Genomic DNA, 26,464 nt, shown 5'->3' with positions numbered 1-26,464 from the left:
TAAGAGCCTATGGTATTACGGGAAAGTTACTAGCATGGATAATGCAGTGGCTGATTGGCAGGAGATAAAGAGTGGGAATAAAGGGAGCCTTTTCTCGCTGGCTGCCAGTGACTAGTGGTGTCACAGCAGTCCGTGTTGGGACCGATTCTTGTTACATTATACATCAATGATTTGGATGATGGAATTGATGGCTTTGTTGCAAAGTTTGCGGACAATATGAAGATAGGTGAAGGGACAACTAGTTTTGAGGAAGTAGAGTGACTACAGAAGAACTTAGATAGATTAGGAGAATGGCAAAGAAGTGGCAAATGGAATACAGTGTCGGGAAGTGAATGGTTATGCACCTTGGTAGAAGAAATAAGAGAGTAAACTATTTTCTAAATGGAGAGAAAATTTATAAAACTGAGGTACAAAGGGGCTTGGAAGTCCTTGAGTAGGATTCCCTAAAGGTTAATTTGCAGGTTGAGTCAGTGGTGAGGAAGGCAAATGCAATGTTAGCAGTCATTTTGAGAGGCCTAGAATATAAAACCAAGGACCTAATATTGAGACTTTATAAAACACTGCTGAGGCCTCACTTGGAGTATTGTGAGCAGTTTTGGGCCCTTTATCTAAGAAATGAAACACTCTAGGTCTGTCGGCTGCGTAAGTCTAGGGAAGGCAATCTCTGGCCCCGCCAAACGTGTGAGATTGAAGAGCAAATCCCCCAAAAACCCACGTTTGTGTGGATACTGTGTGATGTGTTACCCCGTTACAAATCAGTACCACAAAATAACAGACAGTATTCCATATGCAACTAAACGACTTAGCTTTATAATTCTTAATTTGACTAAAGGGTTAGTAAAGAAAAAAAAGAAAAGGGCCCATTTTAATGAAACAGTCTAATGTGCACAAGTTGGAGCTCACAGTTTCCCCTTTGTCAATCCTCCTTCAATTTCCCCAGGCTTCGTCAAATCATGGCCCCACTCCAGGTCAAGTACTACAACCTCTTCTCTCTGGTATCTTCTCCCTTCATCTCCCGCTGAACGAAAGCCCCAAGCTCAACATTAGTGTGCCTCACCAGAGAAACCTCCCCTTAATCCAGCCATCCTAATTGCATGGCACACAATTCTCCTATCTCTTATCTTCAACAGTAATCCATAAGACATAGGAGCAGAAGTAGGCCATTCGGCCTATCAAGTTAGCCCTGCCATTCAATCATGGACTGATCCAATTCTTCCAGTCATCCCCACTCCTCTGCTTTCACCCCATACCCTTTGATACCTGACTAATCAAGAACCTATCTATCTCTGCCTTAAATACACCCGATGACTTGGCCTCCACAGCCGCTCGTGGCAACAAATTCCACAGATTTACCACCCTCTGACAAGCAGCTTATACAGAACGGAACAGCATAACAGAAAAAATATGAACCATATGGACCAGGGCATTACACTCTCCCCCCACCAAAATAGTCATGTCCTTATGATCTTGAAATAATCTGTCATCCCATAATTAAGAACACCGTTTTCAATGGAGTTTTGTGATTTTCAGAACCTCCAGTCCATTTGTAAAGAGTAGTGACATATCTCACCAGGGGGATAACTGTAGCACTCTGTTCCCACGGTGATACATACACCAGCCTATCTGGGGTCTCCTGATTCTTTGAGACCTCCTTACCCCGTCATGAGCTCCATTGGGCTTCCTGTTGCGCCAAACACCTTTTCTAATGCTTGCATGTAGTCCACAGAAGTGGAACAGGGTTTCTGTGCCTTTAGAGCTCTCACTACGTCAGCAGCCCAGCCTCTCAAACTCTCAACCAATTGCTGTCGTTTTACGAGAGCACTGCCACTCATCTGACAACTGAGAGGTCTGCTCTGCCCAAGTCTCAGACTCCTCTTCCCCTTTAGGGGTGGGCTTCTTCCCTGAGAACAGGTGGAGCTTACGATAGCTGGAACTTTGAACCTGTGTGTTTTGCTATTTATTCGCCAGGGTGGTATGGGCTGCTACCAACTCAGAATGCTCAGCCCTCGCTGGAGGACTCATTAGACCTTCTACATCAGACCACTCCTTCCCCTCTCTCCGCAGAAACGAGAGCACCGTCTTTGAAGTCTCCGCTCCCAGCTACGAGAGACTCAGCTTGTGATTCAGCCAGTTCCCCTACACTCTCCTCCTCCCAGAAAGTGTGGACAGTCCACGGCCCCCCTTTCTCCTGAGCCCCAATAGTACCAGGCAGTTCCACTGCCGTTACATCAGCACTAGTCTGAAGTAAAACAAAGTATTTGGCCACCATCTTATCGAACCGCTGCCCCACAATCGTAACTGTTCCTATGGCTTTAACAGTACTTAAAATTCGAATTAACAATTCATCAGGGATATAGATAGATAGATATACTTTATTAATCCCGAGGGAAATTTGGTTTCGTTACAGCCGCACCAACCAAGAATAGAGCGTAAATATAGCAATACAAAAACCACAAACAATCAAACAACAAAATGCAAACTATGCCAAATGGAAATAAGTCCAGGACCAGCCTATTGGCTGGTCTACCCCACTCAACATGCACGCATTCGTTACCAGTGACACCGTGGATTTGCACCACCACTCAACCCCAGCACCATCCATAACCACATATCGTAATCACTTTACTGGACAATAGCACAGACTTAAACACACAACCCACTGGATCAATGCATCCAACGAAATCGATCCCGGATGATACCCCAGCAATGAAAAGTTTCGTTGGCTGCATAAGTCTAAGGAAGATGATCTCCGGCCCCGCTAAATGTGTGAGATTGAGGTGCGAGCCCACCCCCAACCCCCTATCTGTGTGGATGCTGCATGATTCAATATCCTGTTACAAATCAGTACTATGTAATAACAGACATTACACCACACACAATTAAACGATTTAGCTTTATAATACTTAATTTGACTAAAGGATTAGTAAAGGAAAAGCAAAAAAGAAAAGGGCCCATTTTAATGAAACAGTCTAATGTGCACAAGTTGGAGCTCACAGATTCCCCTTCGCCGATCCTCCTTCGATCTCCCCAGGCTTCGTCAGATCATGGCCCCGCTCTGGGTCGAGTACTACAACTTCTTCTCTCCAACATCTTCTCCCTTCATCTCTAGCAAAAGCCCCAAGCCCAACCTTAGTGTCCCTCACCAGAGAAACCTTCCCTTAATCCAGCCATCCTAATTGGATGGCACACAACTCTTCTCTCTCTTATCTTCAACAGTAACCCAAACAAGCAGCTTACACAGAAGAGAGCAGCATAACAGAGAAAAAATATGAACCAGGGCATTACAGAAAGAATGTGCTAACATTGGAGAGGGTTCAAAAGAGGTTCATGAAGACAATTCTGGGATTGAAAGGTCTGTCGTATGAGGGGCGTTTGATGGCTGTGGACCTGTACTCACAGGAATTCAGAAGAATGATAGGTGTCTTCATTGAAATCTATCGAATGTTGAAAGGCTTCAGCACAGTGGATGTGGAGTGGATGTTTCCTATGGTGGGGGAGTCTAAGACCAGAGGTCACAGTTTCAGAATAGAATGGAGGTGAGGAGGAATTTCTTTAGCCAAAGAGTGGAGAATCTGTGGAATTTGTTCCCACGGACAGCTGTGGAGGCCAAGTCTTTATGTATATTTAAGACGGAGGTTGATAGATTCTTGATTAGTCAGAGCATGAAGGGATACGGGGAGAAGGCAGGAGATTGGGACTGAGAGGAAAATAGATCAGCCATGATGAAATGGTGGAGTAGACTCGGTGGGCCAAATAGCCTGATTCTGCTCCGATATCTTATGGCCTTATTTATACCCAAACAGTATTATTCAGCTCCTTTCCCACACCACTCTGATATAAGTGGAGGCAAGTGAGAAGCTCAGTGGAATGGTGTTATTAGAAAGGAATAAAGACACAAACCTAGAATTTCTTTTGGAATTACACAGGTGTTACATATGTGAGTTGCAAGAATGACAATGGAGTAGTATGGTTGAGCACTTCTACTAAGTCATGTTAGTATGAGTACACGCTGGCCAACTTACAATGTGGAAGCTACCATCCAAGCCCGCTGAGTCAAAAATATGCGCACTTGAAAACTCGCACAAAAAGGAAGTGCCTCCTGCGCAGAGGAGGTCCAATCAGTTTATCACTCGATCAATCGACAGCATGCGCACTCACCTTATTCTCACAAGCCATCTGATACAGTTCACCTCTGCTGCATATAAGTGGGAACTGCAGAGGAAGGAAATAAATGAGGTAAACTGGGGAAAATAATGAAATGTCTAGTCCTGACGAAGGGTCTCAGCCCGAAATGTTGACTGTACCTCTTTCTAGAGATGCTACCTGGCCTGCTGCGTTCACCAGCAACTTTGATGTGTGTTCCTTGAAATTCCAGCATCTGCAGATTTCCTCATGTTTGATTTTTTAAATGTCTATCCTGCTTGGTGGCAGTCAATTGGCCAGCAAACCCTCATGCAATGCTGCAGGGGGCAGCTTCTCTCTCTCTGGCTTCCCAATTAGCTGATGTTGAGGACAGAGGCTGTGAATCTCCTCTTCTCTTGATGAAGCATCCATTGGTTCATCTGCTAGGACACTGTCTTCATCAGCAGAGGATGCTTTTGTAGCTTCCTGTGTCCCAGACAGTTCGCTGGCAAAAATGATCCGAATGTTACCTGACAATTCCTCCGTCTGTCAGCTCATATTCTGCTACTTGACCGGATGACAGCTGGTAACTAGGTTTCTTCCTGCAAGATGCACCCTGTAGACTTGGGATCTGCTAACAAACATTTGTGACCTAATGTGTATATCATATTTTTGTGTGGCCTCTTGCTTGCTGCAACTTTGTTCCTGGATAAGGTGCATTTAAACATTAACACTTGGCTGGCAGTTCTTCTTAAGCTTGAACGTCACTGCCAGACCACAGTATTGTCCTAAAGCATCCACTTGGAAAACCTGCTGGTCCTTTTGTAATGGAGAAATCAATGCAGGCTTCTCTGCAATACGGTTAATGCAGGACAGCGTAATGGCATCTTTTGAATCGTATTTTTACCCAGTAAATTAGGCCGTTTGCTTCCAGTGATCACATACACGGGTAAGTGAAATAGGTCCCCCTGGTGAACCACTTCTACCGTAAAAACACCATGCATGTCCATGCTACCTTCAGTGTAGCTGCAGAACACTGAGATCAGTGGTCACGGGGGTAATTTTGGAATCTTGTGTAAAGATAATTCAGTTAACAAGGTGATGGCTGGCCCCATATCCAGCTCAAATTTCACAGGCTGGTTGTCCATTGCAAGTGAAACCAAGTAAGAAGGCTGGATTCTGTAGCCCAAGTCATGGGTTTGGAAAATGGTGCCCACTTCTTTGCTCCTGCTGTCTCCTTGCATGGAGTTGGTGTTTGAATTCTACTGCATTCTGATGGCATGATGCTTAGTGAAGCACACCCTCTTGAGGTGCCCTACCTACTGACAGAACCGAGAGACTGTCTTTTGATGCTTGCAATTGTGCCGTTGGGTACAACTTTATGCACAGTGACAGCATCTTTGTGGAGTCTTGCGTGATGTTGCCTGTGGGTTGTGGGTTGAATTCCCTGGAAAAACATCTCCAGCAGGAGTTCTTGCTCCAGTACTGCCTGAGTCAGTGGAGATGTAGGTAGTTGCACCTGTATAAGGTCGCTCTTGACTGCCTCCCAGTGGCAAGCTGTGGAGTGTGCTTTGTCCCTAGACAAATCATGCTTTTTGGACAGGAGGCTCTGCTGGTGCTTCCATCTTTAGACTCTAACAATCAACGCTTGGATAAGCATCGTTTCTTCAAATTTGCTTTGGGGAATATCTTCGTACTTGCTTTCCTGTGCCACTGGGATCAGTGTTGCGATGAAATCGTCTACGTTCTCATCGGGGTCTGCCATAGCAGTGAGCACCTGAAGCATGACATAAAGGCATTGTCCTGCATCCCCAAACATAGTCCAAAGCCTGAAGCATGTCTGTCAGTTCAGATTCGTTCTGTAGGTGCAAAGCATAGATGCCTAAGTTCTCCCAAGAGCAGCTAGAGACACATTGCTTTCTCTAGCTTTGCCACTGGTCTTAACATTGCTAGGAGTTCTTTCAATTCTAGGAAGGATGCCTTCCATTACAGCCAGTTTCCAGGGGTCAATCTTGCCATAGGTGCAGTCCAAAATGGATTGGGTGCTTGGAGTAGAGTCCTCGTTCTTGTTTTAATCATCATCACCGACTGTTATGTATGCACAAAGCAAGACCAACAATGGAGTAGTGTGGTTAAATGTTTTACCTGAGTCATGTTAGTACTGTACATGCTGCGCAACTTGAGCGATGAACTGGCCCAGCTGAGGTGAAAATGTATGCACCCGGCCCGCGCGAAAAGGGAGGGCCTCTGGCACAGAGGAGGCCCAATCGATTCGCTGCGCATTTGCCATATTCTCACTTGATCCGGTGCAGTTCCACAAGCAGATTGACGTTGTGAATTTTGAAACTTGCTGAAATTGTTTATGTTACTGGGTGTCTTCAGGTGTTCATTAATATCACCTATCTGTTTTATTGCAAGATCTTTGTGTATACTAACGTTGTCTTCCCTTTACAGGTTACCCAAAAGAGAGCAATCAAAGCACAGTAAAGATTTGTTAAGAGTGAAATTTCAACCGGGGTGATCTAAATTACAGGCGTCACTAATCATTCAGAGGAGAATGAGCTTTCATTAATGCTAAGGGGTCTCAGGATACATTATTTAAAGGTCCAATCACACTAACCTGCATCGTCAAACTCTTGACTACAATCTATTTTGACTTCTGGTCATTTAGAACACAGAAGAGTACATGTCAGGGACAGGCCCTTCAGCCCACAATATCTGTGCTGACCATGACACCAAATACCTTTATATCGGACCATAAGACATAGGAGCAGAATTAGGCCATTTGTCCCATTGAGTCTGCTCTGCCATTTCATCATAGCTGACAAGCAACACACATAAAAGTTGCTGGTGAACGCAGCAGGCCAGGCAGCATCTCTAGGAAGAGGTACAGTCGATGTTTTGGGCCGAGACCCTTCGTCAGGACTAACTGAAAGAAGAGCCAGTAAGAAATTTGAAAGTGGGACTGGGAGGGGGAGATCCAAAATGATAGGAGAAGACAGGAGGGGGAGGGATGGAGCTAAGAGCTGGACAGATAACCGGCAAAAGGGATATGAGAAGATCATAAGATGGGAGGCCTAGGGAGAAAGAAAGGGGGAGGGGGGAAGCCCAGAGGATGGGCAATAACGGATGGGGTATGAGGGGGAGGTGGAACATTAACGGAAGTTAGAGAAGTCAATGTTCATGCCATCAGGTTGGAGGACAGAATATAAGGTGTTGTTCCTCCAACCTGAGTGTGGCTTCATCTTTACAGTAGAGGAGGCTGTGGATAGACATGTCAGAATGGGAATGGGCTGTGGAATTAAAATGTGTGGCCACTGGGAGATCCTGCTTTCTCTGGCGGACAGAGCGTAGGTGTTCAGCAAAACGATCTCCCAGTCTGCATCGGGTCTCGCCAATATATAGAAGGCCGCATCAGGAGCACCGCACGCGGTATATCACCCCAGTCGACTCACAGGTGAAGTGTCGCCTCACCTGGAAGGACTGTCTGGGGCCCTGAATGGTGGTTAGGGAGGAAGTATAAGGGCATGTGTAGCATTTGTTCCGCTTACAAGGATAAGTGCCAGGAGGGAGATCAGTGGGGAGGGATGGGGTGGACGAATGGACAAGGGAGTTGCGTAGGGAGCGATCCCTGCGGAAAGCGGGGGGGGGGGAGGGAAAGATGTGCTTATTGTTGGGATCCCGTTGGAGGTGGCGGAAGTTACGAAGAATTGTATGTTGGACCCAGAGGCTGGTAGGGATTCAATTTTCCTCTTATCCCCAGTCTCCTGCCTTCTCCCCATATCCTCTCATTCCCTGACCAATCAACAATCTATCAACCTCTGCCTTAAATATACATAAAGACTTGGCCTCCTGTGGCAAAGAATTCCACAGATACACCACTCCCTGGCTAAAGAAATTCCTCCTCATCTCCATTCTAAAAGGACGTCCCTCTATTCTGAGGCTGTGTCCTCTGGTCTTAGATTCTCCCACCATAGGAAACATCCTCTCCACATCCACTGTATCGAGGCCTTTCACTATTCGAAAAGTTTCAATGAGGTCACCCCTCATTCTTCAGAATTCCAGCGAATACAGGCCCAGAGCCATCAAACACTCTTCATATGACAAGCTATTCAATCCTGGAATCATTTTAGTGAATCTCCTTTGAACCCTCTCCAGCTTCAGCACATCCCTACCTAAGATAAGGGCCCCAAAATTGGTCACAATACGAGGGGTGATTGATAAGTTCATGGCCTAAGGTAGAAGCAGCCAATTTTAGAAAACCGAGCACATTTATTTTTCAACACAGTCCCCTCCTACATTTACCCACCTAGTCCAGCGGTCGTGGAACATACGGATCCCTTCTTTATAGAAGTCGGCCTCTTGGACCTCCAGAAGTGGTCCACAGCACGGGTGATTGATAAGTTTGTGGCCTAAGGTAGAAGGAGATGAGTTATTAACTTCAAACTGTCTGCATAATCACTCAAAGAGTTGAACTGCATGTGCATGTAATGAGAGCTGTATAACTCACCTCCTTCTACCTTAGGCCACGAACTTATCAATCACCCCTCGTACTCCAAGTGAGGCCTCACCAGTGCTCTATAAAGTCTCAACATTGTATCCGTGCTTTTGTATTCTAGTCCTCTTGAAATGAATGCTAATATTGCATTTACTTTTATCACCACAGACTCAACCTGCAAATTAACCTTTAGGGAATCCTGAACAAGGACTGCCAAGGACTCTATTTGTTTGTATTTTCTCTCCATTTAGAAATCAGTCAACCTTCTGTTTCTTCTACCAAAGTGCATGACCATACATTCCCCAACACTGTGCTCCATCTGCCATTTCTTTGCCCATTCTCCTAATCTGTCTAAGTCCTTCCATAGCCTCTCTGCTTCCTCAAAACTACCTGCCCCTCCACCTATCTTTATGACGTCTGCAAGCTTTGCAACAGAGCTGTCAATTCCATCATCTAAATTATTGACATGTAACATAAGAAGTATCAGTCCCAGCACAGACCCCTGTGGAACACCATTATTCATCGGCAGACAACCAGAAAAGGCTCCCTTTATTCTCACTCTTTGCCTCCTGCCAATCAGTCACTGTGTTATCCATGCTAGAATCTTTCCTGTAATACCATGGGCTCTTAGCTTGTTAAGCAGCCTCATATGTGGCACCTTGTCAAAGGCCTTCTTAAAATCCAAGCACACAACATCAACCGATTCTCCTTTGTCTATCCTGCTTGTTATTTCTTCAAAGAATTCCAACAGATTTGTCAGGCAAGATTTTTCCTTGAGGAAATCAAGCTGACTGTGGCCTATTTTATCATGTGCCTTCAAGTATCCTGAGACCTCATCCTTCACAATCAACTCCAACCTCTTCCCAACCATTGAGGTCAGACTAATTGGTTTATAGTTTCCTTTCTTCTGCCTTTCTCCTTTTTTGAAGAGTGGAGTGACATCTGCAATTTTCCGGCCTTACAGAACCATTCCAGAAACTAGTGATTCATGAAAGATCATTACTAACGTCTCCACAATCTCTTCAGCCACCTCTTTCAGAACCCTGAGATGTACACCATCTAGTCCAGGTGACATATCTAACGTCAGACGTTTCAGTTTCTCAAGAACCTTCTCCCAATAACGGTAACTTCACACACTACATGACCCCATCACCTGGAACTTCCACCATACTGTTAGTGTCTTCCACAATGATGACTGATGCAAAATACTTCTTTTTTTATTAAGTGCAATCGTGAGCAACAGCCACATCAGAAATGCTGATCAAGTCAACTGGTTCTCAAAGAGAACTCTGATAGGCCAATCAGATGGTTCACTGCTACTCAGCAATAGAACACAAAAAAAATCATATTTACAATTAAGAAACATTAAAAAATAGTAGAAATACTGGAGTCATGATGATCATGATGAAGTCTGCTGGAGAGAGACGTTTATACACATGCTGTCCTCCATATTTCAAAGAGATTGAAGGATAAGGTTGCAGGGTGACAAAACGTGGCAGGAGCACTTGGAACTAAAAACTAATCCCTACCGGGAGAAAACAGCACCTGTTCTTTCCACACTGTTCTCCAGCAGTTTAAGGACTAAGTCCAGCCGGAACATAACTCACAAGTGCTCTTGAAAGTCAGGTATTAACCTACCAACAGCCAAGCATTGCCATCCTGGTCCCCTTCATGATAGCTTATGAAGAAGCATGTGACTTCCCTCCCAGAGATGATAGGTGTTTGTGCACTCGAATCTTGAAGGCTTGGACCCCATTGTCGCAGATGTTTCCAACCACAGCATCTGGAAGGCTGTTTCAAATTCTGACAGCACAGTGAAGGAAGCTTCTATCCAGTGTGTAGGTTCTCGCATCAGGCATAGATAAACTTGATCGTGTGGTGTAAGTTTGTCCACCATTTCCTTGTCCCCCATTACTACCTGTCCAGCATTGTTTTCCAATGGTCTGATATCCACTCTCACCTCCACATGATCCACATCCCTTCGTTCCATGCTTGCTCATGTACCTGTCTAAATGCATCTATTGTCTGCTTTTACTATCACACCTGCATCTCACCTGAGTGAGAAAAAAAACCTATCCCATGCATCTCCTTCAAACTTTTTGAGTAATCCATAAACTTGTTAATCAGTTTATTTACATTCTTACCCAAACAACAAACAACTGAGGTCCCAGCACTGATCCCTGCAGAACAATGATCATAGACATCCAGTCAGAATAATACCCCTCTGTCTCTATCCTGTGTCCTCCATGGCCAAGCCAATTTTGAAAGCAATCTATAAAGTGACCATGAATTCCATGTATCTTAATTTTCTGAATCAGCTTACAATGAAGACCTTGTCAAATACCTTACTAAAGACCATGTAGTCAACATTCACTGACCTACCATAAGGCAATGATGATGAACTAAATATCCTTCTGCAGCAGTTTGAGTGGTACTGTGGCTTTTTGATGAGCTCTCAGTGTAAGTGCATGCAGAATAGAGAAGTTAGTAACATGCACTGTCCCTGAAGCAGCATGGTCTTGCAGGAGGGAACCTGACAACGCTGTTTGCCAACTTGTCACAATGTTTCAAGAAAGGGGCATCTGCTTTCATCAAGCAACACACACACAAAATGCTAGAGGAACTCAGCAGGCCAGGTAGCATCTATGGAAAAAAGTATAGCTGATATTTCTTGCAAAGACCCTTTGGCAGGACTGAAGAAAAAAAGATGAGCAGTCAGAGTTAGAAGGTGGGGGGTGGGGGGTGGGGGGCAAGGAGGGGAAGAAACATAAGGATCCTATCACCAAGCACATCTTTCTCTTCCCTCTCCCCCCCCCCACAGTTTCTGCTTTCCACAGGGATCGCTCCCTAAGCAACTTCCTTGTCCATTTGTCCCTCCCCATTGATTTCCCTCCTGACACTTATCCTTGCAAGCAGAACAACTGCTACACCTCCTCCGTCACTACCATTCAGAGCCCTAAACAGTCCTTCTAGCTGAGGCGACACTTCATCTGCGAGTCTGTTGGGATCATGTACTATGTCTGGCGCTTCCGGTATGAGACCTGATGTAGATTGGGAGACCGTTTCGCCAAGCACCTATGCTTGGTTAGCCAGAAAAAGCGAGATCTCCCCATGGCAACACACTTTAATTCAAGTTCTCATTCCCATTTCGACATGTCAGTCCATGGCCTCCTCTACTGTCGCAATGAGACTACACTCCGATTGGAGGAGAAACACCTTAAATTCCATCTGGGTAGCCTCCAACCTGATGGCATGTACATTGATTTCTTGAACTAAGGAAGGATTACTGGTATTGGAGGCAATCAAGCTAATTGCTGGGATGGGAGCATTGTCCAATCATGAGTGATTAAAGAGTTTAGAAGAATAAGGGGTAATCTGATTAAAATAGGTAAGGGACATAATAGGGTAGATGTTGAGATATTTCCACCAATGGAGAGTCTTGAATGAGGGGATTATTACTAGATAAAGGGGTGGGTCATTGAAAAATGGTGTCCCTATGAATTTCTTCTTGCAGAGGGTGGTAAACTCTAGAATTTTCAACCCAGGAGAGCTCAGAGATGCTGATCAATTGTTGAAGGATCAGGAAATGAAGGTTTTTAGGAACTGGTGCAGAAGAGGAGATAAATCCTGCTCCTGTTTTTTTGGTGTTCAAACAGATAGTCAAATGGGATGTTGTCCCAGGATTCTGACAAAATTTTGGAATGTAGCTCCTGGGGTATTCTGGCTGTGATTCCATGCTACTAGCTATACTTTGGCAAATTATTCTGGAATGTTGGTTTTATTTTGGGATAGCATTATGGTGTGACAACTAAATTTTCAGATGGGATTCCAGGGGTTGTTTGGGTTCTAGGTTGTCATGTATGTTTTGACACTGGGTTTGAGCCTGTTTTCTGTATCTGAGACAAAATGCTGCATATCATTAGGCAGCTCGATTTAGATTTATTGAAATATTTAACATTTTTTCGAAGTCTTTTTGGAGTCTGTATGTGGATGCTAACAAGGGTGAACTATAGATAAGAAGAGAATGTTGTAAGCCAGTGCCTCAGTTCGCTACATATGCAAGTGAGGGAGGAAAAAGTGATGACCCAGTTTGCAGAGATACAGTACAATTGCTGACCACGAGTTCGTCCTTTGCTCCAACAGGGCAAAACCAGTTGTAGCAGCCAATGTTAAACTCACACTTGAACCAGATATTCTGAATCCAGAATTAAAGACATGCACATTGTTTGGAACTTCTATCCTTGTGACATGGTAAGAAATTTCCATTGTATTTCTGATAAATATTAAGACAGAAGCAAACTCAATTACTGCAACCTCCCTGTCATCTTTTACCTCTCCTCTTCAACTAATCACCTCGGGTTCCTGTCTCACTACTCCCACTCTTGTCTTTATACTGATCTTTCAGTCTTGACGTAGGATTTCAACACAAGATAGTTCAGAAGTATGACTTAATAACCTGAAAATGCCCTATCATGTGAAGATGTTGCACATATGAATCTGTAAAAGCAACAGAATAAAAGGTTGATCTTAAATGTGAGATTTCAGAATTTCAAATGTGGTAAAGGGGCCCTGGTGAATAACTTCGTAAGTTCAGTGGTGTTGGAGATGGGGTCATTAAAGATGCTAATAGAATGCGTTTAAAGTCAAAAAGAAACATTTAAAAATGTTCTGGAAAACTGAAGATCTTAACTGGACTGCAGATAGTGTCTTTTAATCATGTTGTTACAAAAGATGACACAATACATAGTGTATCCTCCATTTACTGGGATATTGCCATGTACGAAAGCACTGCAGTTGTAATGAAACACCAGAGAAATCTGGTAGCCTATTAGATGTATGCAAAGTTCATTAAATATTATTACAGAGGAAATATAAAATTGTCATAAAAATAATTAAAGGAGTTAAGGAAATTTTCTTCATACTAGGGATATACAGAATGTTGAATTCTTTTTCACAAGAGTATTACTAAATGACAGTCAGGTAATGATTTTAATTATGAATTAAAAGAAAAGCATATTAAATGCATAGCTCAAGGGGATAGAATTATTTTGTGGTAATTTGAAGACAACAGGCTGAGTGAATTAGTCCCTTAAAATCCTATAATTCAAAGATGAGAAACGTGGCCTACTGTAGTTTTTTTAAATTTGTTTATCTCGTCCACATTAGTAGAGCTTTGGTTTTAAAACATATTGCTTTGCAGTTTTAAGGTGCAGATGTGTGCAGAAGTGCAAGGCCATGATACTGTTCAGCATTACGGTAAGTGCAACTTTGAAATAGTTGGATTCTGCTCTATGCACACTCTGTCCAAGTGGAACTCACCTTTATCAATTTCTATTTATGTCTATTTTTTTTCTTTCTTATGTTCCTACCTTCCAACCAGCAGCCGCTGTATGTCGTCTCTGGCTCCTTCTCCCACAGCTGGCTCTATTTGCCCTTCATTTCTCGCCTCACCTCACCTCACCTCACCTCATTCCACCTATCACCTATCAGCCCCTGTCTCACCCCTCCTTCCTAGTCTTTTCGTTCTTGCCTGTTTCTTCCTTTTTGTCCTCGTCTGTCTGGCCAGCATTTTTCTGTTACCCAGAGCAGCACTAGGGCAGTGTGCTCACCCCTGTCAGAATGTACAAGCATCTGCAGTAGTGAAGAAGGAGAAGGAAACCGCACTCACCAGAACATTCAGTGCATTGCAGACACCCCAGCATTCTTTCTATCCATGTGATATTCATAACATTGTCTGCATGAGAAATTCAGATGCTTAATGAGTACTAATTGCTGACAATGGACAAAGGAAAATGTAAACTCCCATACTAAAAGAGCATTTGAATTACATTTGGTACTCGGTCATAGGACAATGGCATAGAAACTGCATAGCAACAAATCGCAGTATGCAATTACGTGTATGGCTATTCAACCCAACATTTACTAATGCTCTGAAAATGCAGAGCTTTTGGCTTTTGTGTACAATTGATCTGTTAATGTATTGATTGCAGTCAGATCCAATGTACACTGATTACCTGTAGGTATTCAAATGAGCAGATATTGGCTCCAATCTGCTAGCCTACAGATATTGACCCCAATATGTACAGTCCATGTGGGTAGGGAGCACATTTGGTCCAATGTCTATTGTCAGTCTTTGGAGATCCTGTGCACACTCCCAATTTGGCACCTTAGAACACAGAACATGGAACAGTATAACACAGAATCAAACCCATAGACCCTGGTGAACAAACTCCTACTCCTCAGTCTAAACACACCACTGTACAACTGGATGTAGAACTTCCTAAGCAACAGGCCTCAGATAGAGGGATGCACAACTGCTCCTCCCTCCCCATCATTTTCCACACAGGAGTCCCACAGGTGCCTCGCAGCCCACTACTGTCCACTCTACTCACGCGGCTACATGGTCAGACACCCTAGTAATCCCATTGTCAAGTTTGTCGATAACATGACAGTGGTGGGGCTCATCACCAACAATGATGAGGTGCCCTACAAAGAGGAGCTGGAAGAGTTTGAGGCCTGTTGCCAGGCAAATAAACTCTTCCTCAATGTCATTGAGACATTGAAAACCTACAGCACAATAAAGGTCCTTTGGCCCACAAAGTTGTGCTGAACATGTCGTTACCTTAAAAATTACCTAGGGTTACCCATAGCCCTCTATTTTTCTAAGCTCCATGTACCTATCTAGGAGTTTCCTAAAAGACCCTATCGTATCCACCTCCACCATTGTCACCAGCAGCCCATTCCACACACTCACCACTCTCTGCGTAAAAAACTTACCCCTGATATCTCCTCTGTACCTACTTCGAAGCACCTTAAAACTATGCCCTCTCATTTTAGCCATCTCAGCCCTGTGAAAAAGCCTTGGACTATCCACACGATCAATGCCTCTCATCACCTTATCTTATATATGCCAATGAGACAAAGGAGGTGATTATTGTTTCCAGGAATCTCACCGCTCACACCCCTCTTTACATCGAGGGCAAAGCAGTGGAAACTCCTGGGAGTGCACAGCTCACACAACTTCTCACAATCTACACAATGAAGAAAACACACCAAAGCCTCTACTTTCTGAGGAGGCTAAAAAGAGCTGGACAGTACACACTTGCATCAAATGCACAGCAGAGACCATCCTAACAAGCTGCATCACTGCATGGTACTGAATTGCACTGCAGTGGACAGGAGGCCTGTACAACGGGTAGTAAAAACTGCCCACATATCACCGGCACCCACCTACCCACCATCAAGGACATAATATATCCAGAAAGGTGTTGGAAAAGGGCCAGTAACATCACGAAGGATCCGACCCACCCTGCTCGTGGCTGCTTGTCTCACTCTCATCAGGGAGGAGGCTATGTAACATCCATGCCAGGACCGCCAGACTCAAAAACAGTTACTTTCCCCAAGCAGGAAGGCTAACCAACATCTCCACCCACTAACCCACCCCTCCACACCCCCAACCACCACTACTTTATCATCTCCTGTCGGTCACCTTATGTACAGACACTCCTGTGCCTACCATCACTTTATGGACAGACAATCAATCTATGTGCAACCCTTGGTTTCCTTGGCTATGTAAGTATGCAGATGTTATCTCTAGGACACAATATTGGCAGGAAAGTGTACAGATGTTCATATTACTTCACACACATTGGCTCCCTCCAAACATAAATACTGTCAGAGTTGGAAATCTCAAATAAAAGAAAAAGCACTAAGAATATTCAACAAGTTAGCTGGCATCTGCCACAAGGGAAATGATGTTAAAATTTTATGTCAATAACTGTTCTTCTGTTTTTCTATAAATAAAAACTTAGATTTTAATTTTATCGTTTCCTTGGTTTCAAGTTCTGAATGCTCAGGTTGAGCTGGACAAAAACAAGCATAGGTCTCAGAGGCGAACACTCTTTCTGCATTCACCCCAAACAGAAGAACAATTTCAGTTTCCACCAATAAAAAACAAGCAACGACTCTGCAAAAATTTCACTGCTTACCTCAAGGTATCTGCTTCTCTTCACTTAAGGTCATGATGGTGGAGGAGATCTCCCTGAGGATCGTTTTTGTCTATAAAGATACTCAGCATCAGGTTAAGACTTTAGTTCCACAGAGCATTAGTGAGGCCACTTTTGAAATGCTGTGTGCAATAAGGAAAAGAAAATGAATTGAAAACAATTCAGAGGAAGTTTATTTGAATCTGGGATGGATGAGCTGGATTTTGAGAAAGGTTGAACAGGCAAGGCTGGTTTAGAGGAGCTTTGATTAGAATGTACAAGATCCTGAGTGCAAATTTTTAAAAAATGCAGATATGTAAACTTGGAAATTTAAAAAAAAATAGAAAATGTTATAAGCACCCAACTCGGTAAGCATCCACGGGATGAATAATGGAGTTAATGCTTCAAGCTGAAGAATGTTTGTCAGATCATGAATGGTACTTTTACAAACAAGAAATCAAGTTAGGTTTGTCACTTTTAGTCAACACTGTGTCCATTGACCTGACATGTTTCAGTTTTGTAAACCTGATATTTACATTGTGTGGACATAAATTGACAATAAATGCATTTTACCCAGAGCAAAATTGGAGCTCAGAACCACGAGCATCTGCAGATAGAAACATAGAAACATAGAAAATAGGTGCAGGAGTAGGCCATTCGGCCCTTCGAGCCTGCACCGCCATTTATTATGATCATGGCTGATCATCCAACTCAGAACCCCGCCCAGCCTTCCCTCCATACCCCCTGATCCCCGTAGCCACAAGGGCCATATCTAACTCCCTCTTAAATATAGCCAATGTACTGGCCTCAACTGCTTCCTGTGGCAGAGAATTCCACAGATTCACCACTCTCTGAGTGAAGAAGTTTTTCCTAATCTCGGTCCTAAAGGGCTTCCCCTTTATCCTCAAACTGTGACCCCTCGTTCTGGACTTCCCCAACATCGGGAACAATCGTCCTGCATCTAGCCTGTCCAATCCCTTTAGAATTTTATACGTTTCAATCAGATCCCCCCTCAATCTTCTAAATTCCAACGAGTACAAGCCCAGTTCATCCAGTCTTTCTTCATATGAAAGTCCTGCCATCCCAGGAATCAATCTGGTGAACCTTCTTTGTACTCCCTCTATGGCAAGGATGTCTTTCCTCAGATTAGGGGACCAAAACTGCACACAATACTCCAGGTGTGGTCTCACCAAGGCCTTGTACAACTGCAGTAGTACCTCCCTGCTCCTGTACTCGAATCCTCTCGCTATAAATGCCAGCATACCATTCGCCTTTTTCACCGCCTGCTGTACCTGCATGCCCACTTTCAATGACTGGTGTATAATGACACCCAGGTCTCGTTGCACCTCCCCTTTTCCTAATCGGCCACCATTCAGATAATAATCTGTTTTCCTATTTTTGCTACCAAAGTGGATAACTTCACATTTATCCGCATTAAATTGCATCTGCCATGAATTTGCCCACTCACCCAACCTATCCAAGTCACTCTGCATCCTCTTAGCATCCTCCTCACAGCTAACACTGCCACCCAGCTTCGTGTCATCCGCAAACTTGGAGATGCTGCATTTAATTCCCTCATCCAAGTCATTAATATATATTGTAAACAACTGGGGTCCCAGCACTGAGCCTTGCCGTACCCCACTAGTCACTGCCTGCCATTCTAAAAAGGTCCCGTTTATTCCCACTCTTTGCTTCCTGTCTGCTAACCAATTCTCCATCCACATCAATACCTTACCCCCAATACCATGTGCTTTAAGTTTGCACACTAATCTCCTGTGTGGGACCTTGTCAAAAGCCTTTTGAAAATCCAAATATACCACATCCACTGGTTCTCCCCTATCCACTCTACTAGTTACATCCTCAAAAAATTCAATGAGATTCGTCAGACATGATTTTCCCTTCACAAATCTATGCTGACTTTGTCCGATGATTTCACCGCTTTCCAAATGTGCTGTTATCACATCTTTGATAACTGACTCCAGCAGTTGTCCAGCAGGACTTGACAAAGGATCTTGGCCTGAAACGTCGACTGTACCTCTTGCTATGAATGCTGCCAGGCCTGCTGCGTTCCACCAGCATTTTGTGTGTGTTGTTGGAGAAACATGTTCTGGTTTTTTTTGCTCTCTTCCCAGAAATCAATTTAACAGAAGAGCACCATACAATAAAAATTATCCCCTTTTTAAAACCTTGGCAAATATCTCTGAAGTACAATTACTATTGAAGGAATTTTCAGAGACCTGGCTTTTGCTATGATATTAACTGGAGTTTGCATATACAATAGATTCTGGTTAATTGACCCATCAGGACCCATACAATTTGGCCCTATTAAGTGGCTGCCCCAAATTAGCTGAAGTTTCATAGAAATAGTTAAAAAGGAGTAAAAAAAAAGACAAGCTATTGCTTAACTGAGTAACAAATTATGTATTTTAACGAAATACAGAACAAATTAGAACACAATCAATGGTGCTACAGTACTATAAAACTTTCAGAATCAGGTTAAATATCACTGGCATATGTCGTGAAATTTGTTGTTATGTGGCAGCAGTACAATGCAATGCATAAAAATTGGAGAAAAAAAACTAAATTACAGTTAGAAGTAATGCAACTTTTTAACATTATTGCGTTACATAAGTAGTGCAAAAAGAAAAGTGATGAGGTAGTGTTCACGGGTTCAATGTCCATTCAGAAACCTGATTCAGAGGGGGAGAAACATTGTGTGTGCGTCTTCAGGCTCCTGCACCACCACCTTGATTGTAGCAATGAGAAAAGGGCATGTCCTGGGTGATGGGGGTCCTTAATGATGGATCCACCTTTTTGAGGCATCGCATTTTGAAGGTGTCCTCAATGCTGGGGAGGCTGGTGCCCATGATGGAGCTGCCTGAGTTTACAACTTCCTGCAGCTTTTGCTGGTCCTGTGTATTAGTTCCTGATAGTTATCGACAGAGGAATCCATGCAGTACTTTTTGAACACAAATATGCACTACTGACATTATTTAAAAACTGTTTGCTCTAAGCACTATGTAGCATCTAACGACCACACAAGAAACTGTTAGGCAACAGGCTCCTGTTCCAATTAACAGGCATAATGGCCCGAATAAACAAAGGAATCCCGGCTATTTTCTCGATTAGATATTGCAGTTTAAGAGTCACCCCAAATAAACAGCCGCCCCAATTAACCGATAGCCAATAATTGTAATCCACTCTACATTAAAACTCAGATAGTCCTTTGAAGATACAAGAGACTGCTGGACTTGGGAGCAGCAAACAATCTGCTGGAGGAACTCAATGGGTTGATCAGCATCTGTAGGAGGGAAGCATTGTCAACATGATGCAGGGTTCCAACCCGAAATGCTGACAATTTCTTTCCTCACAGAAAAACAGCTCAATCAGTTGGGTTCCTCCAGCAGGCTGTCCAATAATCCTTTATCTGATTATTCTGAAATCCTGATGGTTTGGTATTTGGCTCACCAGGTATTGTTTACAATTTCCATTCATCCAGGTGCCATTTCTTGCATATTTCATGCCAATCACCACTTCCTGTGCTCCCTTCCTACCTGCTGGGTCCCCAGTTCATTACCACCTGGACACTTGCCAGGACTCCAACCCTAACATTCCCTGTCCACTAACTGAAGCCTCAGTTCCGGCACTTCCTCATCTGGATCTGTTGCCTAAGCTCCTTTTATTGGGTTTATTGAAATGTTATTGTGTAACATCTTTTTAAAATATAAATTAAAACTCTTTTTGGAGTATCAGTAAAATAACATCCATTCATTTGGTACCTCCAAGGTCCCAAACATTCCGTAGTTTTACTATACACTAAGCAATGTAAAAACCTTCCAGGGAGCTGGGCATAGTTCATGGAACTTGCTCAGAGTCCTGTCAGCCATGGTGTGTACCAGTGTTTGGTCTGTATCTGTATCAGCATCCGCAGGCTGGCATTTTGACTTGGTCAGACTGGAAATGGTTGTGAAAGACATGGTGGTAAGATAAGAATCCTGGTGAGGGAGCAAATCCTGGTCCTAGATCCTGCAGGAACTCTGAAGCAATCTTCTGGATACTGTTGGAAACAACGCAGGAGAACACAAGCTTTATGGCATGATAAGTTGTTTATAACGTACAGTATTTAAGTACTAGAAATGGAGTGGAGACAGCCAGCAGATTATTTGACTTAATTTCTAGGAACAACTCCAACTAGAATTGCCAGCCTTGGAGAATTAACCCTGAAATTGCTTCAAGGATAATCAACCCTCTTCCCATTGAGTTGCCAGTAATCTGAGGGGTGAGTGCTGGGAGAGGTAAAGGGCAGACACCATTTTGTTCTGGCACAGCATTGTAAATTTCTGGTGCAGATGAAACAAACTTCCTGTCATTGTCTCTCGCAGGATGAAGCAGAGCTTCGAGACAAGCTGAGCCTGATTGTTGTGACAGTGAACTGCAGTCTAGCAGAGGTGCCACTGACCAGCCCTGGCACCCTGCCCATGGTGCTGAGTCCCCACAGTCAGGTCCTGGTCACAAAGAAGGTAAGCTATCGATCATTGGCTTTCACAGAACCTGTCAAAAGAATATAATTTGTCTCTTGGAGGAGAAAAAGAATGCCCTAAAACAGCCCTTAGGAATAAAATGTTGGAAGGTTGGTGATCAAATGCATTGCTGTGTAACAATATAAGGATAGAAACAGCCTCTATTCCTTCTCCCACTTTCAGCTGAGTCTCCACAGGTCACTGGTCTCAGAAGGTTTCAAGTGTCACTGGTAGGTCACTGTACAAGGTAAAGACAATGTATCTGCATCAGGGGAGGCTTGAGTTAGGTATGGTGCAACTTGACACCTCTGGAGAGAAAGGCTTATAAGTTCCAAACCCAACATCTGAAGCCTACAAACACAAGAGATTCTGCAGTTGCTGGAAATCCAGAGCAACACACAAAATGCTGGATGTGGTAAACCATGTATATATGTTGCAACTCGGTTGCCTGTCTGGACACACCCCTCTGCTGACTGCCCCTGTGGCTCCTCCCACAGAGTCCTGTATAAAGGTGTTCACCTTGCCCCTCCCCCTCAGTCCGGGGGCAGGCACTCACTGTGGAGGTCATATTGTACAGCGAATAAAAGCCTTTCAGTATTTTACCAAACCTCAGTCTTTTGGAGTAATTGAAGGTGCTTCACTGGAGGAACTCAGCAGGCCAGGCAGCATCTATGTAAGTGAATAAACAGTCAACATTCCGGGTTGAGGACTGGAAAGGAAGGGGAAAGTTCAAGTTCAAACTTCAAAGTACATTTATTATCAAAGTATGCATCCATTATACAACTTTGAGATCTGTTTCCTCACAGGCAGCCATGAAACAGAGAACCAAAAACAAGCCCCATATATGTATATTAAAAAAAAGACCATCTAACACTCAATGTGCAGCAAATACATACTTTACTGTCACCAAACAATTGATAATAGAGCGTACAATCATCACAGCGATATTTGATTCTGTGCTTCGCGCTCTCTGGAGTACAAATCGATAGTAAATAGTAAAAGTTTAAATTATAAGTCATAAATAGAAAATAGAAAAGGAAAAGTAAGGTAGTGCCAAAAAAACTGAGAGGCAGATCTGGATATTTGGAGGGTACGGCCCAGATCCAGGTCAGGATCCGTTCACCAGTCTTATCACAGTTGGAAAGAAGCTGTTCCCAAATCTGGCCGTACGAGTCTTCAAGCTCCTGAACCTTCTCCCGGAGGGAAGAGGGACGAAAAGTGTGTTGGCTGGGTGGGTCGTGTCCTTGATTATCCTGGCAGCACTGCTCCGACAGCGTGCGGTGTAAAGTGAGTCCAAGGACAGAAGATTGGTTTGTGTGATGTGCTGCGCCGTGTTCACGATCTTCTGCAGCTTCTTCCGGTCTTGGACAGGACAACTCCCATACCAAGCCCATAAAAAATAAATAAATAAAGTAACTAATAAAAAAGAAGACAGAACATCCAATGTGCAATGAAAAATATATCATGCCCAGCATGGAAGGATAAGGAGGTGAGGAGGGGGAGGAGAACAAGCCAGAAGATGATTGGTGAAACCAAATGGATGTGTTTGGGGGGTGGGGGGGGGGGGGAATGAAGTAAGAAGCTGGGAGGTGATAGGTGGATAGATGTGTAAGGACGGTATGCTCCACATACCGAACTTACCATCTAGAGAAGAAGGATGTTTATGTGAGAATGCTGTTTTTGGACTACAGTTCAGCATTCAACACTGTAATTCCATCCAGGCTCGACAAAAAGCTCAGAGACCTCGGCCTTGACCCTGCCTTGTGCAGCTGGATCCTGGACTTCCTGTCAGATGGCCAGCAGGTTGTAAGAGTGGACTCTACCCCTCTGACTCTCAACACAGGGGCCCCTCAGGGCTGTGTACTAAGACCCCCCCCCCTCCTTGATAGGAGAGGGCAGAAGGCGATGGAAGAAAGGGAATGGGGAGGAGCACCAGAGAGAGGTAATAGGCAGGTAAGATGAGAGAGGGAAACAGGAAAGGTGGAGGTGAGGGCAATTACCAGAAGTTCAAGAAATTAATATTCATGGCATCAGGTTGAAGGATACCCAGGCAGAACACAATGTGTCGCTCTTCCAACATGAGTGTGGCCTCATTGCAGCAGTAGAGGAGGCCATGGACTGACGTGTTAGAATGGGAATGGGAAGTGGAATTGAAATAGGTGGCCACTGGGATATCCTGCTTTTTTCTGGTGGACAGAGCATAGGTGATCGGCTCCCCACTCTCCTTTTCATTGTGCCCCCTTTTCACCTTTAATTCCCCTACCTTCACCATTCATGTTTCACGCTCTCACCTGATCTCCTTACCTGCTCAGCACCTCCCTCTGGTGCTCCTACCCCTTCCTTTTCTTCAATGGCCTTCTGCTCTCTCCTACCATTTTCCCCCTCCTCCTGCCCTTTACCTCTTTCACCAATCAACATCTCAGCTCTTTCTTCATCCTCTCCCCCCTCTCCCAGCTTCGCATATCACCTGCCACCTTGTACTACTTCCTCCCCTGCCCCACCTTCTTACTCTGACTTGGCCTGCTGAGAAGGGTCTTGGCCCAAAATGTCAACTGTTTACTTTTTTCCCCATAGATGCTGCCTGACCTGCTGAGTTCCTCCAGCATTTTGTGAGTGTTGCTTGGACTTCAAGCATCTGCCGATTTTCTCTTGTTTAAGATTTATAAAAGATATCGGTAGGCAGTTTGTCTCCAGAGATGGAGACAGAGAGATTGAGAAAAGGGAGGGAGGTGTCAGAAATGGACCAAGTGAATTTAAGCACAGGGTTGAAGTTGGGGGCAAAGTTGATGAATCATCAATTTACCGCAGAAAGTGTTGGGGAGCATTACCAGGGAAGGCTTGGAACACAGACTGTTCCACATATCCTACGAAAAGGCAGTCATAGCTGTGGCTCATGGCTAGACCTTGAGTTTGGAGAAAGTGGGAGAGGCCAAAAGAGAAATTGTTGAGTGACAGGACCTGTTCCCCCTGATGGAGGAGGATGGTGGTGGAGGGGAACTGGTCAGATCTGTTGCCGAGAAAGGAGCAGAGAGTTTTAAGGTCTTGATGGAAGATAGACATACATAGGGACATGTATATGGTTTATACGGTATACTTGTATCTGAAGCCTATGACTGGGATGACTTTAGAGAAGCAATCTTCTGCTAGGTGTTAAATCTCATCAAAAGTTTCTCCCTCAATGTCATAAAACCAAAGGAGCTGGTTGTGGACTACAGGAGGAATGGAGACAGGCTAGCCCCTATTGACATCAATGGATCTGGGGTTGAGAGGGTGAACAGCTTTAAGTTCCTCGGTATACACATCACCGAGGACCTCACGTGGTCTGTACATACTGGCTGTGTGGTGAAAAAGGCACAACAGCACCTCCTTCACCTCAGGTGGTTGAAGAAGTTTGGTATGGGCCCCCAAATCCTAAGAACTTTCTACAGGGGCACAATTGAGAGCATCCTGACTGGCTGCATCACTGCCTGGTATGGGAATTGTACTTCCCTCAATCACAGGACTCTGCAGAGAGTGATGCGAACAGCCCAGGGCATCTGTAGATGTGAACTTCCCACTATTCAGGACATTTACAGTGACAGGTGCATAAAAAGGGTCCGAACATCACTGGGGACCCGAGTCACCCCAAACACAAACTTTTCCAGCTGCTACCAACCAGGAAATGGTACCACAGCATAAAAGCCAGGACCAACAGGCTCCAGGACAGCTTCTTCCACCAGGCCATCAGATTAGTTAATTTCAGCTGACACAATTGCATTTCTAAGCTATATTGACCATCCTGTTGTACATACTATTTATTACAAATTACTATAAGTTGCACATTGAGACGCTGACATAATGTAAAGATTTTTACTCACGTATGTGAAGGATGTAAGAAATAAAGTCAATTCAATTCAATATAACATAGAGGAGTGCATGGTCATGCACTTTGGCAGAAGGAATAAGGTGCGAACTATTTTGTAAGTGGGGAGAAAATTTGAAAGTTAAGTGTGCAAAGGGTCTTGGGAGTTCTTGTGCAGGAGTGCCTAAAATTTAACTTGCAGGTTGAATCAGTGGTAAGGAAGGCAAATGCAATGTTAGCATTCATTTTGAGAGGACTGGAATGTAAAAGCAAGGATGTTATGCTTAGGTTCATAAGGCAAGAGCAAGGTAACGTGCCTGAACGACTGGCATCCTGTCACACTCACCGCAATAATAAGCAAATGCTTTGAGAGGCTGGTCAAGGATTACATATATAGCATGCTGCCACCCAACAGGTTGGAGGCTATCCACACAGAATATGAGATGTTGCTCCTGCAGAATGTCTTGTATCACAGAATCAAGGTCTCTTTCTACTCAGCAGACAACATTGGAAGGACTATAACTGAAGATACATAAGGGCCAGTCCCTGAATGTCAGAAGACTGTAGAGTGTAAGAGATTACAGGGAAGGTAGAAGTGGGTAGGTGGATGAAGCAAGACTGCTGATAGATTTGGAAACCAAGGTTAGAATCTTCAAGCTGAGACTCCAAGTGAACAATTATCAGCACCCAGCAAAAGTAAAAGGCAACTTAAATACATTAGGACCAGGTGAAAACTCACCAAATGAGAGGTCCAATCCATCATTCTGTCTGTTCTTCCTTGCAGAAAATAGTTCAAGTTTCTTGGTCTGGAACAAACTCATACATTCCTATACTATTATCAGATGTATCTGACATTTCATTTTAAAGATGACACAAAGAATCATTGAACTCTACAGCACAGAAACAGGTTCTTTAGTCCATCAAATTTGCGCTGAACTATCATTCTGCCAAGATCCACCAACCTGCACTGGGACCCTAGCCCTCCATATCCCTACTATCCATGTACCTATCCAAACTTATATTAAACATTGAAATTGAGCTCACCTGCACTGGCAGCTCATTCCACACTCTCACCACACTCTGAGTGGAGAAGTTTCCCTTCATGTTCCCCTTAAATATTCCACCTTTCACCCTTAACCCTTGACCTCTACTTCTAGTCTAACCCAACCTCTGTGGAAAAAGCCTGCTTGCACTTATTCTTATCTATACCACTCATAATTTTGTATACCTCTATCAAATCTTGAATCATTCTCCTGTGTCCTTGGGAGTAAAGTCCTGACCTACTCAACTATTCCCTGGAACTCATGTCCTCCAGCCCCAGCAACATCTTTGTCAATTTTCCCCAAAGAAAGACGAGAAATACCTCTGAAAGGTACAGAGGAGATGTCAAGGGTAAGTTTTTTACGCAGAGAGTGGTGAGTGCGTGGAATGGGCTGCCGGCGGTGGTGGTGGAGGCGGAAACGATAGGGTCTTTTAAGAGACTCCTGGATGGTTACAT

The 26,464-nt window shown here is 44.0% G+C and overlaps 1 protein-coding gene across 2 annotated transcripts in view; it reads left to right on the top strand.

Annotated features, from left to right (window-relative positions):
- LOC140191463 (integrin alpha-8-like) overlaps nucleotides 1-26,464 on the top strand; it is a 168,530-nt gene that overhangs the window by 84,750 nt on the left and 57,316 nt on the right. For both annotated transcript variants that reach the window (XM_072248899.1, XM_072248900.1), the window contains 4 exons: nucleotides 12,764-12,871; nucleotides 13,821-13,876; nucleotides 16,463-16,614; nucleotides 20,988-21,125. In XM_072248899.1, coding sequence (XP_072105000.1) covers nucleotides 12,764-12,871; nucleotides 13,821-13,876; nucleotides 16,463-16,614; nucleotides 20,988-21,125 — 454 coding nt within the window. The remainder of the gene's footprint in view (nucleotides 1-12,763; nucleotides 12,872-13,820; nucleotides 13,877-16,462; nucleotides 16,615-20,987; nucleotides 21,126-26,464) is intronic.

This window comes from Mobula birostris, chromosome X (genome assembly GCF_030028105.1).
Source record: "Mobula birostris isolate sMobBir1 chromosome X, sMobBir1.hap1, whole genome shotgun sequence".
Taxonomy (NCBI): domain Eukaryota; kingdom Metazoa; phylum Chordata; class Chondrichthyes; order Myliobatiformes; family Myliobatidae; genus Mobula; species Mobula birostris.
The sequence above is the reverse complement of the archived record's forward strand: the minus strand, read 5'-3'. Positions and strand labels throughout refer to the sequence as shown.